This window comes from Echeneis naucrates, chromosome 6 (assembly GCF_900963305.1).
Source record: "Echeneis naucrates chromosome 6, fEcheNa1.1, whole genome shotgun sequence".
Classification (NCBI taxonomy): domain Eukaryota; kingdom Metazoa; phylum Chordata; class Actinopteri; order Carangiformes; family Echeneidae; genus Echeneis; species Echeneis naucrates.
In genome coordinates, this window is record NC_042516.1 from 9,107,819 (window position 1) to 9,123,568 (window position 15,750).

A 15,750-nucleotide genomic window follows, 5' to 3' on the forward strand; every position below is an offset into this window, starting at 1 on the left:
ACAAAACCTAATTTAATCATGAGAATGATATGGCCAGACGGAAAAAGTGGGCAACCTGAAAACATAACGCCAACAACTCTGGCTATCAATAATAAGGAGGCATAATAAAAAAATAATGTCCACCCAAGTGGTCTTTTAATGGACCAACGGGGAAACCAAGCATGTATGTATCTATTCATGTTGTCATAATTGGTACAAAAACAACCTCAACTCTCAAGTGCATCAAACTGTTCATCACTTACAAAGAGCTTGCTCTTGTAGAGGTATTTGCTGTGCCCATTGGAGTCTTTGACTTCTTTGCTGAAGACCAGAGACATTTCGAAGAGAAATAGGTGTCTGTCACGGCCCTTGCGTATGAGAGTCTTGGGATCCCATACTTGGAAGGATTCCTGGAGTATCAACTCACCCTGGGAGTCAATGTTTCCATCAAAACCTGAAACAGTCAAGTAAAAGAAGGGAGAGCAACATAAGGTCTTTGCTTGTGTTTACTCTATGGAAAACGGAAAATGTACTTAAGCTCTATCTGATTCATAGCTAGGTAATTTAGCCAATGCAATGTCACACAAGAAGGCTCTTGTAGTGTGTGTGTGTGTGTGCGTGTGTGTACACTAACCATCCAGCATAGAGAGATGCATGGCATCATTTGCTTTCTTGGGGACACTTAGCATCACTTCAAGACCATCCTTGATTTCACCTTTTCCCTCCTCACAGCACGTCAACAATTCCTACAACAGGAACACACACACATAAATACGTAAAAAAGGTGCGGGGCACAGTAATAATTTCCATCATTCGGTATGCATTTTCTGAAATGCATCCTGACCAGATTTCTTAAATGTAAATGTATTCTGTACCTTGAGGAGAAGCTGGTACTTAGTTATTCTCTGGACTGGTTTGATCAGGTATGAAGAAATAGAGTTGGCAAGACGATGTCGTTGCTGAATTTCCTGTAAAGCCAAAGGGCAGAAACATGTATTACCCAAGCGAAGGTCATCATCATTGACAGACATTCTATGGAAGCTCACAGAATGCAATAAAAGGGAGATCAAAATGTGCATTTTGTACAACTTCATTACATGGCGTTGAATTTAAATTAAAGAAACAGTTCATATATTACAGTATATGAGACATCACTCAGTGTACAAATAAAATCATACATATAATAAAAAAAAAAATAAAAAAAAAGGTGGATATTTACATCAAAGTAGGGTCCAGCATGCTCCAGGATGAGCTGAGTGGAGTCAGGCTTGTTCTTACAGTAGTTCACATACATCTGGAACTTATCAGCCTGAGAAGAGGAAATATCATCCAAAAAAAAAAAAAAAGTATTACAACGATGCTGGTCAAATGTACGGTACTATGCTCTGGCTGTTAATTTCTAAAATAGACCAACCGTACAGTATAAAAAGCTGATTAAACAACATAAATTAAAATAAAAAAGCAAATTTGTATTTGCCAAGCTTTTCCTAAGCATATCTCTTGAACAACAATATGAACTGATACATATAAATAAAAGTCATAACTCTCACCCATGTCACAAAACAATGGCCGACATCCTCTGGAAGCTGCTCATACTTCTCTAACTCCTTCAGGAAGATACTATACAGCAATAGAAATGTTTAGAGAAGGAAGAATTAGTCAGATGAGTAGAATAGGAATAGGAATTGAATGTTCACAGATCACTGCTCTACTGACTTGTGATGAAACTCATAGAGATCCTGCATGTTCCCAAAGATGATATGCTCCTTGTTGACGATACCAGGAGGAATCTCCTCAACACCACTGGTCATCTCCCACAGGTACGTCTGAGTATACACACACAAAAGATAGTCAGTTTACTACAAGTCAGGAGATGTCGAATTGTTTTAATATTGTGAGATCAGTCAAATGAGTGGTTTGTGTGTGTTTGGTACAGTGCTTACATCCATACATTCCCGTAGGTCTCTGACGTAAGCTTTCTCTGTTTGAATCAGCTCAGCCATTATAAATCTAAAAAGATGTGACACATTGTGAGAGGAAACTGTGATGAACATAGTAAGGTTTCACACCATACTCTTTTTTATAGTCTTTGTAACTTGTGTGCAAATAAACACAAGGTACAGCTCATTCTTGTTTAAATTAATGTCTGCATGCAATTAGCCAAGTTAACCAACTCAATCCACATAATAGAAATGTTGATGTGTGAATATAAATCAATAAAATGTTGTCCCCGTATGTACCCCATTATGCCTGCCTCCTGGTTCAGTTTCCCTCATAATTTAAAACTTAAGACCCCAGATATTCCATACAACATCATTGACATTTTGTGATAAAGGCACATTACATTATATGAGTCTCCTCACATGGACCATAAACCCCACCTCCATTTGTTTAAATTGTTGATTGGCTTCACTAAGATGTGTTCATGTTCGCTGAGTAAATTGACATTCAGCGTCAGAATTCTATCACTACTGCGATCATTCAACAGTTATAACAGTTATAAAATGTAAATCCAACAAAATAAATAAAAAAAATAGAATAATACTAATAATATATATATATACTTATTTATTTATTTCCCCTGCATTATTCATACTGTCATTTCTCCAGATCTGCGTGGGAAATGAATGATACTGCGTGCGATACTGAACATCAGATGGTCATCGGCAGATGGTATGCTGGGGAAATGTCTGCGAAACTTACTCTTTCCGTCGTGCTGATTTCCTCTTCTCCTCATTGAGTTCATGGGCAGCATCCCTCAATTTGACCTCTGACCCTGGAGCCGTGGCTGGGATGATGTCTAATTGCAGGTCTTTACTCTTTAAATACAGAAGACAGTGGCTATTATGTGGTGCAGAACAGGCATAGTGTTCAGTCGTTGACCCACTGATGTGTGGCACTATTTCATTTAAATTAATTATTGGGAGAGGTTTAAAAAGGAAGCTGCATTGATAGAATGTCTACAATATCCATCTAGATCTGATTATCCGGTTCAGGCGCTCACACTTGAAACCAAAATAAAGTCAAAGTCATGGAAAGTTTGTATAATGAAATTAAATGTTTGTTGTTTAAATCCTGCACTAAAAAGACAGAAGACCAAGATTCAGTCCTTAACTTCTGCCAGGGATTTCCATTATCTATGACTGTTTCCATGTCATAATCTTTCATGAACCCAAGGTTTAATACTTACTTAATTTAATACGCTAGGAAGAATATATCTGATCTGAATTTTTCTTTCGTTTTTACTATTGCTGAGAACTTACAGCCTTGTTTGAGTCAGAAGAAATGCCAAGGGCCGTTTCCAGGCAGGTTCGGTATTTGTCCATGCGGAGAGAGAAGTCCCTGTAGCGTTTGTCCACTGAGGACACCCATTTCTTTATCTCCAGGGCATGGGCATGGCCCTTGTCACAAAACCCATCTGCCAGCTGGATCAACAGCTTTACTCTCTCTTTGGTTTGCTGTCAAAAGAGAGACATTCAGGGAGGGATACAGAGAGAAGGTGGCCACAGAGAGGCAGTTCCGGTAGAGGAAAAGTAGATAGGCAGAAAAGAGAAAGACAGAGGGAGAGAGTTGGGAATCAGGACGTTGCTTAATGGACACTATAGCTTGTTCTCTAATACAATAAAGAAGAATTAGGAAAATACAATGCAGAGGGAATGGGCTGCACAGAGGTTCACAGGACTGTGCAAACATATACACAACAAGAGAGTCAGCAGTACAAAAACATGCATAGTCTTTACAGTCTTTTCCACTGTGATATATCCACCAACAAACAGGATCACACACACCATGCACGCACAGACACAGACACACACACACCTTTGCTGTGATCTGGAAGTCTTCATGTTCTTTCAGCAGCTCCTGTGTGTGGTGAATACTGGAACCGGTGGATGTGTGTGTGGACAGGTAAAACTCCCCAGTGTCATGGATCCACTCCAGGGCCTGAGGAAACAACCAATGAAAGATGAGAACAGTGATACTGAAGGGATTTTAGCTACACAATTAGACACAGATTCTTTTAACAATGACAATCTGTTGATCTGGTACAAGCAGAAACACCCAATTCACACTTATCCATTGTGACATGTCTTTAATTTTTACCGATCTGAGTTTGATATAACATTTCCCATATTTTTTTAAAGACAGGACTGGTAACGCTGATAACCATATAATTTTGGAATCAGCAAGGATGCAGTAGGAGTGAAACATATCTGTTCAGCATGCTTGTTTGCCCATTTCCTCCACCATTTTCACTTCGTCATACATTTCTTGTTACCAAAGGAAACATACTTAATTTATGTTCTTTTGAATATTTTTCCAGTTTACAATTGGTCTCACAGCTGAAACCTCCCTGAACTGCAGTGGAAGAACCTCCACAGTCAAACTATGAGACCAGACAGTATTTGGGCCCCAGAGATAAAACCATACTCATCCCAAAATAGCCATGTACTAAAATGATCATTCTATGTTCATGGAAGAGTGCATTGCTGCGTGCCTGCACCTTGCAATCCAAATTCCACAAGAGGGAGCCAAGTGTCTTGGTTTCAAACAGCATTATATCTGGCACATTAAGATACAGTTAAAAGTTAAGGCCATGGATTCTAAGTTAATTCAAAGTTGTTTAAGAGTGGAAATGTCAGGTCAATGTCTGTGTGAGAGGATAACTTGGATAATATCATCCATCCCACAGGTTTTGGTATCTTTGAACAGTGGCTTATCTAAGAAAAAAAAAAGTGATCTTGTGACTTGACATTAATGCCCTCTGTAGTTCAGATCTTTGGCTCTTTTAAAGCACAAAAAAACTTTACAATCTCAATCCCAGAGTTTGAAATATTCAACACTCCCTGAGGGGAAATTGAGTGATTGGAGACATTTGTCTGACAATGCCGTGTAATAAATGTAGTGCTTAAATTTACCATAGCACACTAACAGCTCTCTTTTACATTGTCATTGTAACATATGCCTGCCAACTTGCATCACTTCTGGTACTTTTAAAATGTATCATTACTACGAAAAACCAGACTGTGTGTTTCATTTTTAAAAAGGGAGACAAAACAAGATGGAAGATGCAGCTGCATGCTAACGCTGACAAGTCCACTTGTTGATATAGTGCCTTTTTAATCAGGATCCATTCATCTAACAGAGACTCTCTCTGTAGTGAAATGAATTACACAAAGTGCTGATCCGCTCAGCCACATCTCTGAGTTGTGCTTATTGCAAAAAAAAAAAAAAGATCAGCCCACATATGGACTCACATACACAAACACACCTGTTTGGCACTCCGTTCAAACACTACATATTGCTGGCACTGGTCCAGCCTTCGCTTCCTCATGGTCCAGAAGTGGAGTACTCTGTTCTCTCTCTGCAGCAACTCATTCAAAATATCTGATGAAACAGCACAGGCATAAAAAACAAATGCATTGAAAATGTTTATCACAGCATAATAGCATGATACTGAACACACACCTTCATTTAATGCTGGGTTTAAATTAAGAATGAGTGGAAAATTTAACTTTAGCTAATCATTGCCAGTAAAACTAAGATACAGAAATGATAACAGTGATTTATGATGTTGTGAACTTACTCTTAACCTGAGTCTCTGGAGCTTTGACATGGGACAACATGCCAGGCATGTTGACACTGTTTCTGTGCAGATACTTCAAGAAGACATCAGCATTACGTCTGGCCAATGTACAGGCCTGTAAAGCACATACGGTGTCAATAAGAGCATCCTCTATATTCTACTAGATACAACACTAAAAATTCTAAAGAGCCACAAACATTTCGCTATTTTAAGTACCATCATCTTTCTCACCTTGAGAAAGGCCTCCTTTTGCTCAAGATGTTTGCTGATCATGGGAGTGACATGATCTGACTCACTGTTTGGACCCAGTTTATCAGCACCACCACACCAGTCTTCTTCTCTCTTGTACTCCTGCTCCAGGCTTTCCAACACACTGCATACCTGAGACATTGATAATTAGGTACATAAAACTACAGTGAGATAAGGATCAAAGACTAATCTTCATGCAACAGATGCAACTTCCTTGGGTCATTTTGCAATCATGCTTTGCTCTGATACCTAATTGAAGAGTCTCTTTAAGCCTTCTGAAGAGAACTACCCATATCAGATGGTGACACTCACTCCCACACACACACCTGTTCAGAGGTTTTGTAGAAGGCCACAGAGGCATTAACTAGCTTCAGACGGTCCTCCATCTTCAGCATCAGTTGTTGCCAATGGTCTGCCACCTTAAAATGACAAACACAATTCATTTTTTTCCATTTACAGCTTTGAAAAAACATAACACTGCACTGCCCACATTGAAAGTTTTGCTTTCCTTCAGTGAGCCAAGAGAATGCTACCTTTTCTGCACAGTCTCGGATCATATCCATATCATAGTGGTTGGCCTGTAGAAGGGCCTCAGCCTTCTGTTGTACCTGCAGTGCACTCTGATGAGTCTTCTATATAGGGGTAAGACAGAGATATAATGAAATTCACTTCACTCATTGACTTACAAGGATCTCAGAATCAAAATTATTGCTTTGGAAGAATGGCCAGAGCATAATACAGGGTGGAGGACTAGGAGAAAAACTAGGTAAATAAATGTAATGTCTGATTAGGGCTGTGCCATGAAGTAAGTAAGTAAGTAAGTGAGTACACTTTGGGGGTAAGGGGTTTGGTGGGGACAGGAAAACTAACCCTTATTTCCTGAATCTTGATGCTGAAAATTTCTCAGAGACTATTGATGCTGATGCATCTTACAAATAGCTCCTTTGAGAAAAACTAATCTGTTCAATTTTCTCCTTACCAAATAAAAACACTGTCAGCTGGTGCATAACATTTTGTCTTTTCAACTAAAGATTTTTTTTTTTTTTATTTCAGCATTGTATGTAGAGTATCACTGATATTAATTCATATGCCTTTAATGCATTTTCAGGGAGTCTTTTTAGTTACACTAATTCTCATATCCAGAAAGCCACTTTGAGAATGAATTTACGATTTTAGTAAAGCTTTTTGAAAAAAGTTGCAATATGCATTGTAATATAAACATGGCAGATTTAGTTTGAGCTGTGTGCAGCTTTCCTTGGTAGAAATGAGAACAAGTACAGTATTTTCCTGAATTAATGTGCTGTCTGAAACTCTTCAACTTTATGTTTATTCATGTTTCCACATACATCTATGTAAGCAATAATATATTACTGACCTCAGTGGAAGCTGAGTTAAGGGCAGCTTGTCAAGAACACTTGTCCACCATTATCCACAAAATGCATGACAAATACCCAACAATTGATTCTCCCTCTTCTGTTTCAAAAGCATCAGCCTTTTGTTAAGGGGGCACGGTCACGCCCACAAAAATGACAGAAATTATAGTTTCAGTGGTTAATACCCTGGCTTGTGTTCAGAGACCATATCGTACTTTGGCCACAACGGGAAGTGAATTACAAAATGCATGCAAATGGAAAACATCAATTCTTAATTAAACATTTTGCTTTCTCTTCAGTATATTTCAGTTCATAATTGAGTGTACTTTTATCTGTAATTGGTTGACTGCTCCCTGCTTTATTTGTTGGTATGGTATGGCACTGGACCCAAGACAATTCCATATACATTATTATTTTCTCACCATACAGGTCTTACTGTGGCTTTCAGGGACTGTAGTTAAAATTCCAGTCTCAAGTAAGCAATCATCATAAACCACCTTCTTCTGAGTGAGCATCTTTGTGTATATGTGAGCTCTGCAGAAGTAGGTCAGGTACAGGCCTGCATTAAAATGAGGCAGGCTTGATAAAGTTCAAAGGAAATGCTTCCCGCACAAGCAGTGGTAAAGAGAGAGAGGAAAAAGGAAAAGGTACGGCGAAAGAGGAAAAAGAGAGGTATATAGATATTAGCTGCTCATTATTCCATTTCATTTGTGACTTGTGATAGAAAGGGGGGATGGTGGTGCAGACAGACATGAAACTGAGCACAGTTTTAGAATGGCAAAAAAAATAAAATAATCAAGCATTATGTCTATGTCAATGAATGAGCACAAACGAGAAGTGGTGCTAAATACCATGAATACAAACAAGGAGCAACAGGATATATTAAATTTTTGATGTCTGCAGCACCAACCGGCCAGTAATTTTAGGTACTGTTTCATTTACCTCTATTGCATGTTGGAATTGCTCATGTTCCTTCTGTAGCTGTTCAGCCTCTTGTAATGAACTGGCTGTGATCAGACCAGCATTCAGCATTGACTCTCCATTACGAATCCAACCCAGCACCTAGATCATACACAAACAGACATGCACATGCATATAAAAATTGTCTTCCGATTAGTCCTGATTCATTTTTTTCACAGACTGGAAATAGACCATTGTGCCTGGACCATTGTGGTTCAGGAGATATCCACTCTCACACAAAGGTCAGTAAGTCAATTCCTGGAATCTACAGTGTGCATGCCAGATTGTTCTTAGATTAGATAGCAAACCCTTTAATTGTCTGTGATGATAAAAGTGGCACACGTGTAAGATGTAGTGCTGTCAAAATGCTTTGAATGGTCAAAGAGACTACAGCATATGACCTGTAAATATGGCCCATTTAATGAGGCAAGGAAAATATCTTGACCAAAAATAAAAATTAATAAATTACTGACAAAAAGGTGTAAGTTGACCCCTGAAAGTGTCAATCCTCTCTGGTATTCTTTGTTCTTTAGCATCTCCCTACATTTACCACCTCATCAGTCTTCTCTCTTCATGTGGCCCAGCACTTGCCCTTCATCTGTCCCTTCTCATATATTTTGTTCATTGCTTCCTCAACCTTTTAAACCTCTTCACACTGTCCTTTTTCAATCACTCGACTCTTCAAACCTCACCTTGCACACATTTCCTTATCCTCCCTTCTCTATTTTCTCTCCTCTGTATACAACCACCGAAGGTAACATCCCGTAACACACAAACCCATGTAAATCAAATGAAAATCCTATTGGCTCGTTGTCTTTCTTTTTGTTTGATTTTTTTGTTTTTGTTCTTGGTCTAGCTAAAGAATAGTCTCACAAAGATACCACTCTCACTCTCTAAATCAGCTAACACACCTACTCAGTGGGTGACAGGCAGAAGTGCAACTGAAGCTTGGCAATAAAACTGATGACGTAACACAATGCTGGCCTCTGTTTTTCATCAGTTTCAATGGGAAAGATATTTCCATTTCATTTACAGTGTCCTGAGGCAGAATAGGTATGAGTGTTGGCTACTGATATCAGAGGTGATATATGATGTAAATAATGGGTGATGAGTACATATATGATTAATTGGTACAGTATGGTCTCCTATTAGATTAGAAATTCTAATGCTAGGTCACTATAGCAACACTACTTTATTATACTAGCATTGATTTTATCTTTTAACTCCTTATAACTGTTGGTTTGTCCTAATCCCTATTCTCAAACAGACATTTCTTCATGACATAGAGAGCAGACCTAACATATAACTACCTTCTGGGTTTGCGACTTTTCAAGCTGCCAAAAAAGAGAAAACACTAACAATAGTAACTTTAGTGGTAATTTCTGCCCAAGACTGAAAGGCTAGAATACATATAAATAAATATACAGCCTACAATTACCAGAGTATGACTGTATCCAGCTTTGGTGTAATAAGAGTTGCAGGAATTTTCCCAGGAATCAGTGCACGCCATATAATAACAAAGCTTTCCAATGGAGGAGTGGAAAAAATTATTTAAGTGGTATTTAAGAAAAAAATCTGGGAAATCCACAATGTATATTATAAAGTGCAATGTAGGTCATTCAACTATATTTACTAGACTAAGAAAACAAACAAACAAAAGGCACCTCTGAAAACAATTCTGATTTGCAAATTACCATTACCTACACAGACAGACAAGTTTCTGCAACAGGCCATAGCTGATTATTTCTAATTCTGCCTCCCAGTTGGCAGATGAGTAAAAATAACACTGTAGCATCATTTTGGCAGCACATTATCATCACTGTAAGATCTGGCCAAACAGTGTGACAATACTTTATACAGCCATATACTTTATGCAATTTTGGTTATTTTAGTCTAAATTTCATGTCTGCCACTACTTTTGTCAAAACTTTTCATAAAATTTTGTACTAGCTGGAGTGTAAAGTCTCTAATTATTAAGCTGCATCACTATGATAACAGGGACTATTGGCTCCATGTTTTCTGTTGTTTTGCCTTGAAACATCAGTTGGTTGAATCACAAAAGCCCACGCAATTTTCTGTGCTCTAATTGTATTCAACTACTGAAAAAATATTGGGAGGAAGTTACTAGTTGACAAATTCTTCACTGGCACAGAAATAAGCTAAGAAATTCTATTTCTGCTCTTAGTCTATCAAGTAAATTTCTCACTCGTCCATTTGTCTTCTGTAACACTAAACACATTTATCTCCCTCTCAGATTGAACTTTGGCCAGTTATACAACCATAGCACTCCGTCTATTCCCCAAAGTCAGAGACAGATGTAGACAGAAATAATGCAATCAGAGAGAGAGAAGTGATTGTTGACAGAGGGTGATTCATCTACGTACATGTACAGGCAGAAGATTCTATAGCATGTCTGCAGCAATAAACTGTCACAACAGTTTTCCACATATCAGTTTGACCCTGGCTTAGAGGGAAAAAAGGGCATCACAAATAGGCCTATGTGTGTTTATTTCTCAGATGCACAGACAGCTGTTTTTTTTTTTTACCTACTGTCTGCTCCTGTTTCTTCTTTATACTTTCATTCTTCAAGTACATACCTGTTTGACTTCAGCCTGGAGATGCCTTAATTGGACACACTGCTCCAGGTGCCTCCTGTGCTGCTCTGCTGCCAGGTCCAATTCCTGCTGCTTCTCGTGGAGAAATTCCAGCAGGTCCTGGACCCGTGTAGCCATGTCCACGTCTCTGTCGCATAACAGCTCCACACCTGCGCACAGTGGACATTTCATTACATTACCTCGGGTTGCCATTTCAGTTACCTCCGTTCTTTGACTCAATATTTCCCTTATTTATTCCCTTTAATTAGAACCTCATATTTACAGACTTGTAAACCTAAATAAAATAAATCTGTGCTTACAATGCAACCAGCATTTAATAAATAAAGGAAGTTTACTCCCACACTCACCAGATGCCTGGACCTCTGTGACATACTGCAGCAACTCTTGTCCCTGGTGGATGACGTCAAAAGTAAGGTTGTTCATGGTAAGAGCCTTGTCTGCATGATGCTGTAGCCTCTGTTCAGCCAGTGTCAGATCCTCTGTGTCAAAGTCACTCATCTGTTGTGACAGTTCCTCGTTCCATGACTCTAGATCCGAGATGATCTTAGAGGGAGAAAAGGAACAGAAAGCCTTAACCCATACATAAAAAGGGTAAAAAAAATCTTCATAAAAACGACTGAAACTGATATTTATCTTGCTTTGGTTTTTCATTTGATGGTGAAAAGGAAAAGAGAAGGTGATTTGGAATTTCAAGCACAAACTGTTAAAGGATCAAAATCTATACAAAAAAATAAACAACCTTTTAATGATCTTTGCAATTTTATGATGAAGCAATTTTTTAAGTCAGACAGTTTAATGGCTGTAATCTGACACCCTGCACTGACTGTCATAATAACAGATAGCATAAATACAGTGGTTAGGCATGGCCGGTAAACCAGATGTACTGAGGTGTCAGTGCTTGTCTGATTGCCCACGCAGAGTGAGTCATGATACCATGGGCACCTTGATCCTGGCAGCCTCCAGCTCTGTCTGTCTGCTTATTTTTTAACCACACTATGCAAGTCTGCTCTACACTTTTTCAGAGTTTACCCAAGACTTGCTCTGGGGCACGGAGATTTTATTGTTATTGTTGCAAATAAATGTTCATCATAATACACCCTTTGGTGGAATTATATAATTTTATGATCTAGTAAATGTAATCTGTTGCCTGATTTGCTCACTTGTCATAGAGGTTTTTTTCTCATTGTGGTGAAGCGCTCCCTTTCCTGGAAGGCAACTAGAGGATGTGTTTAGTTTTATTGAAAGCATCGTCAAGGGGAAACAAGCTTTATTAACTATATTTGACCCAAGTTCAATTTTGAGTGACTGCACTACTGGCTTTTACTAAGGGCCTGTTATACTGTGAAATCATATGTTATGTCAGATTTTCACTTTTGATGTTGGCATTTATGGCACAGTCAGCAGTTTCTCCAAAGGTATGCAAAATTTCGCTTCTCTATTTGGAAAGCGTACTTGACAACTGGAAAATGACAAGAATTCATCAGAAAGAATTTGTCATCCATCAGCAGAAAGGACAGTCCAGCAGTTACACAGGCAGCGCTGATGTTTGCATGTCTACAATCGTGTGCACCAAAGCTAAATTGGCACAGCATTAGTTAATTGGGTAACTCCTTAGCTTTCACTGAATGTATGTGTGAGAGTGCCCAGGACATGCCATTTGCAATTTGAAATTGTAAAAATTTGTAATTTCTCTCAGGTCCGTCCCCAGGCTACAACTGACACACAAAGTGTGTTTTAAATCAAGAGTGCAAGCACTAGAGGTTATATAAATAAAAATAGAAGGGAGAGTGAACTTAATACTTGTTGGTATATATATATATATATATATCACTTTTATGCACCATATTGTAGTAAGTCTAGTTACCCAGGCCAGCTGATGTGATGAGTTGGATATTAACTTTTCTGCCTTTGATTGGCAGAATGCAGTCTTAGTTTAATGGACAATACAAACCACCTGTAGGGGTGCCCTCTTACTTTGTGGCAAAATATTCATGTAAAGCAGATGTCACAACCTTTCCCTCACTTTCACATTATTAATGTGGTCAGGCCAATGCAGCCAATTAAAAAAAAGCCAATCCAAAAACATAGCATGAGCTTTATATTTTTAAGCCTTTTCTGTGATAAGAGCGTGAGACTGGCAGGACCCTCTACGGTCCAGAACAGCTTCTTTCCACTCGCTCAACTAGCAGCTGGTAGGTCACAGACACAAGGGGACCTGCTGAGCTCTCTTAGAAACAGAGAGTGGCAGAGTGGATCCTTAAACCCGGATCCATAAAAGTGTCAGACCAAAGAAGCTGCATCCACTTAATGTTGACACCACTAAGGATATTCTTTTTTTTAGTCTTGGAAAAGTTTTCCATGAAAGTGGTTGTATTGTTTAAATAAAAAAATTGTTTCTAGAGCATGATGCTACTTAATTAAATAGATCTATAAAAACAATGATGATAAAACTCTTTAGCAATAAAGAACTTGTTCTCTCTCCACGTTGAAAAGAATGATGCCATATGACATTGTACAAAAGGAATTTGGATTAACACAAACTCCCATGCCATAAATTCTCCTCTTTATAAACATATGATTTCCTTGGTTAGTACACACAGTGATCTCATCAAACCAGAATAATATAATCCCTCTTTAAACCGATATGATAATTTTACTAATCTGGTATCAAAATGGAAACTTACCAGGAACTCTTCTCCTCTCCTCTTACAGTTGAGTAAAACACCTTTTGTGTGCAAGAAGACCATTTCCCTCAGCTACCAACACGGTGAGAACGAACTTATGGAGGAGATAAATCTCCTCTTAAGACAATTTTCTTTCCCCGATGGAATGCAGTGATATAGACCTTATTGTCAGAGAAGAAGGCGCTGTGAGATGTCTCACCTAAACTTGTGCCTTCACCTCAGACACACGCCCAGTAACAGAGTGTGTCATAGTGCACAAATTTAAACACCTCCTCTACCCAATTTCATGATCGAACAATGTGTCATATTTATCTTGTGTTTATGTGGGCATACTGAACTCTTTGACATGAGTTATTAGTTAACCAACATGAGACACTGAAGTAATTTAAGACCTATCTGTTCCACCCAACTTAACAACACGGAAACAGCAAGCTTTGCAGAAGCAAAAGAACTCCTGCTAAACATAAAAAGGAGAATTCATGCATGGGCAGATGTGTAATGTACAACAATATAATAAATAGGTTACAGTTACCGTATTTTCCGCACTATAAGGCGCACCTAAGAGCCTTCAATTTTTTCAAAAGCTGACCGTGCGCTTTATAATCCGGTGCGCCTTATATATGGATCAATATTGATATTGATCCATATATATATCTGCCAGTGGATCGTAAATGCCTGGGCTGATATATCAGTCTCAACTGTGGTCCGAGCTTTCAGGAAGGCAGGAATTGTCACTGAACTGCCAGACAACAGCAGCGACACTGACTCGATTAATGACGACTTTGATGAGACGGAGCCGGGCGTGTTGGATGCCGCATTCGCCCAGCTGTTCAATTCAGACACTGAAGAAGAAGAATTCGAGGGATTGGTAGATGAGGAATGAACTGATAAAGTAAGCTTTACGTGTTTCTTTTGTGTGTTTACAGTTGAACAAGGGTGGTCATATTGTGAATATGGACATTAACGCATAACGTAACGTAACGTAATCCCAGCCTCTACTGTCGCGCCTTATAATGCGGTGCGCCTTATATATGGAAAAAGTTTTAAAATATGTCATTCATTGAAGGTGCGCCTTATAATGCGGTTTGCCTTATAGTGCGGAAAATACGGTACATATAGGTTCGTCCATGTTACCTTCGCTTAATTTGTTTGTTTCATCAAAGTTGTTGGTGTAAACAAATCTAGCTGATGACAACAACAACAACAACATGCTGCAATTCCTTTCCACAAGCCTTACTTATAATGAGATTATCCTCACGAATGTAAGCTTTGCATATCTGCTCTCAGCTTTTGCTTCAAAAATGACAACATGTTATTCATCTGGCTCAACAATTATGACCTGATGCTGTGATAAAGATCACAAGAAATATAAAAAAAATATTCTAGAGGACAGGCATTACATTAGCACGAGTTGAATGAAGTATTCAATCTCACAGGGTATGTCGAGGAATTACTTGATACAATGGAGGCAATTGCTGGCTGGAGAGGGATGAGAGGGAAGAGAGGGTGGGCACAAAACTGGAAAGAGTCTGTGGATGAGACACATCAAGTGGAACCAAATGCTGAGTGTAGCACATGTGATAGTATCAGTGGGGATTGATCCAACCAAGCTTGAAAGCAGCAGGAATCCTTGCAACAGGAGTCAGTCAGTCATTGATCATTTTCAGAAAATGTTTTCAACCCTTTTCTTAGCACTCTTAATCATGCCGTTTTTTTTTTTTTCTTTTTGTCACCTTAATGTTCTGATTTTCACCTCAGTTTCTTCTTTTCTTCCACCACTCTTATCCTGTCTAGAAGTTTCAAGATTCTGATACACCTCTGATTTTTAGAGCTCATTAGTGAGGCTTTTTGTCTAACCCATTGCCCTGTAGATGTATATCTTTACATGCTTTTTTCATCTTTCCCACCCTCACCTGTCTCCTGAATGTTGCAGGATAAAGCAAAAATAAATATTCATCATGCGCCTCAATGAAAATGCCTACTCACGTCAATGGCGTCCCTTTCAAAGATGCGGAGCTGGAGGAAGAGCTCCAGTTTGATCTTCCTTTCCTGGAACAGCTCCTCCATTTGGCCCTGGGCCTCATCCAGCTGTTGCAGCACACTCTCAATGTGGGCCATGGAGCTGTTGTGTGGAGTCTTGTTGCTTGAGATGGCCGAGTCTCTGTGGACACAGTCAAATACAGGGGAGGCACAGTTTATATGTGGCCAGACATGTGGCTCCCAGTTCTTGTAAAGACATCCCTGTGGAAGTTAAAGAACACTTTTTCAAAAATAACGCCTGTGCTCAGTTTACTTTGCCTATAAAA

The 15,750-nt window shown here is 38.9% G+C and overlaps 1 protein-coding gene across 1 annotated transcript in view; it reads right to left on the reverse strand.

Annotated features, from left to right (window-relative positions):
* Positions 1–15,750, reverse strand: part of triob (trio Rho guanine nucleotide exchange factor b) — a 98,846-nt gene that overhangs the window by 26,005 nt on the left and 57,091 nt on the right. Inside the window, exons 16-34 of the mRNA XM_029505401.1 lie at positions 15,431–15,605; positions 11,108–11,303; positions 10,743–10,909; positions 8,128–8,247; positions 6,346–6,444; positions 6,139–6,231; positions 5,795–5,944; positions 5,564–5,678; positions 5,249–5,364; positions 3,799–3,921; positions 3,243–3,437; positions 2,683–2,798; positions 1,923–1,989; positions 1,696–1,805; positions 1,530–1,599; positions 1,199–1,288; positions 855–947; positions 614–725; positions 243–433 (exon numbers count right to left, since the gene is read on the reverse strand). Of these exons, the coding sequence (XP_029361261.1) occupies positions 243–433; positions 614–725; positions 855–947; positions 1,199–1,288; positions 1,530–1,599; positions 1,696–1,805; positions 1,923–1,989; positions 2,683–2,798; positions 3,243–3,437; positions 3,799–3,921; positions 5,249–5,364; positions 5,564–5,678; positions 5,795–5,944; positions 6,139–6,231; positions 6,346–6,444; positions 8,128–8,247; positions 10,743–10,909; positions 11,108–11,303; positions 15,431–15,605 (2,398 nt within the window). The remainder of the gene's footprint in view (positions 1–242; positions 434–613; positions 726–854; positions 948–1,198; positions 1,289–1,529; positions 1,600–1,695; positions 1,806–1,922; positions 1,990–2,682; positions 2,799–3,242; positions 3,438–3,798; positions 3,922–5,248; positions 5,365–5,563; positions 5,679–5,794; positions 5,945–6,138; positions 6,232–6,345; positions 6,445–8,127; positions 8,248–10,742; positions 10,910–11,107; positions 11,304–15,430; positions 15,606–15,750) is intronic.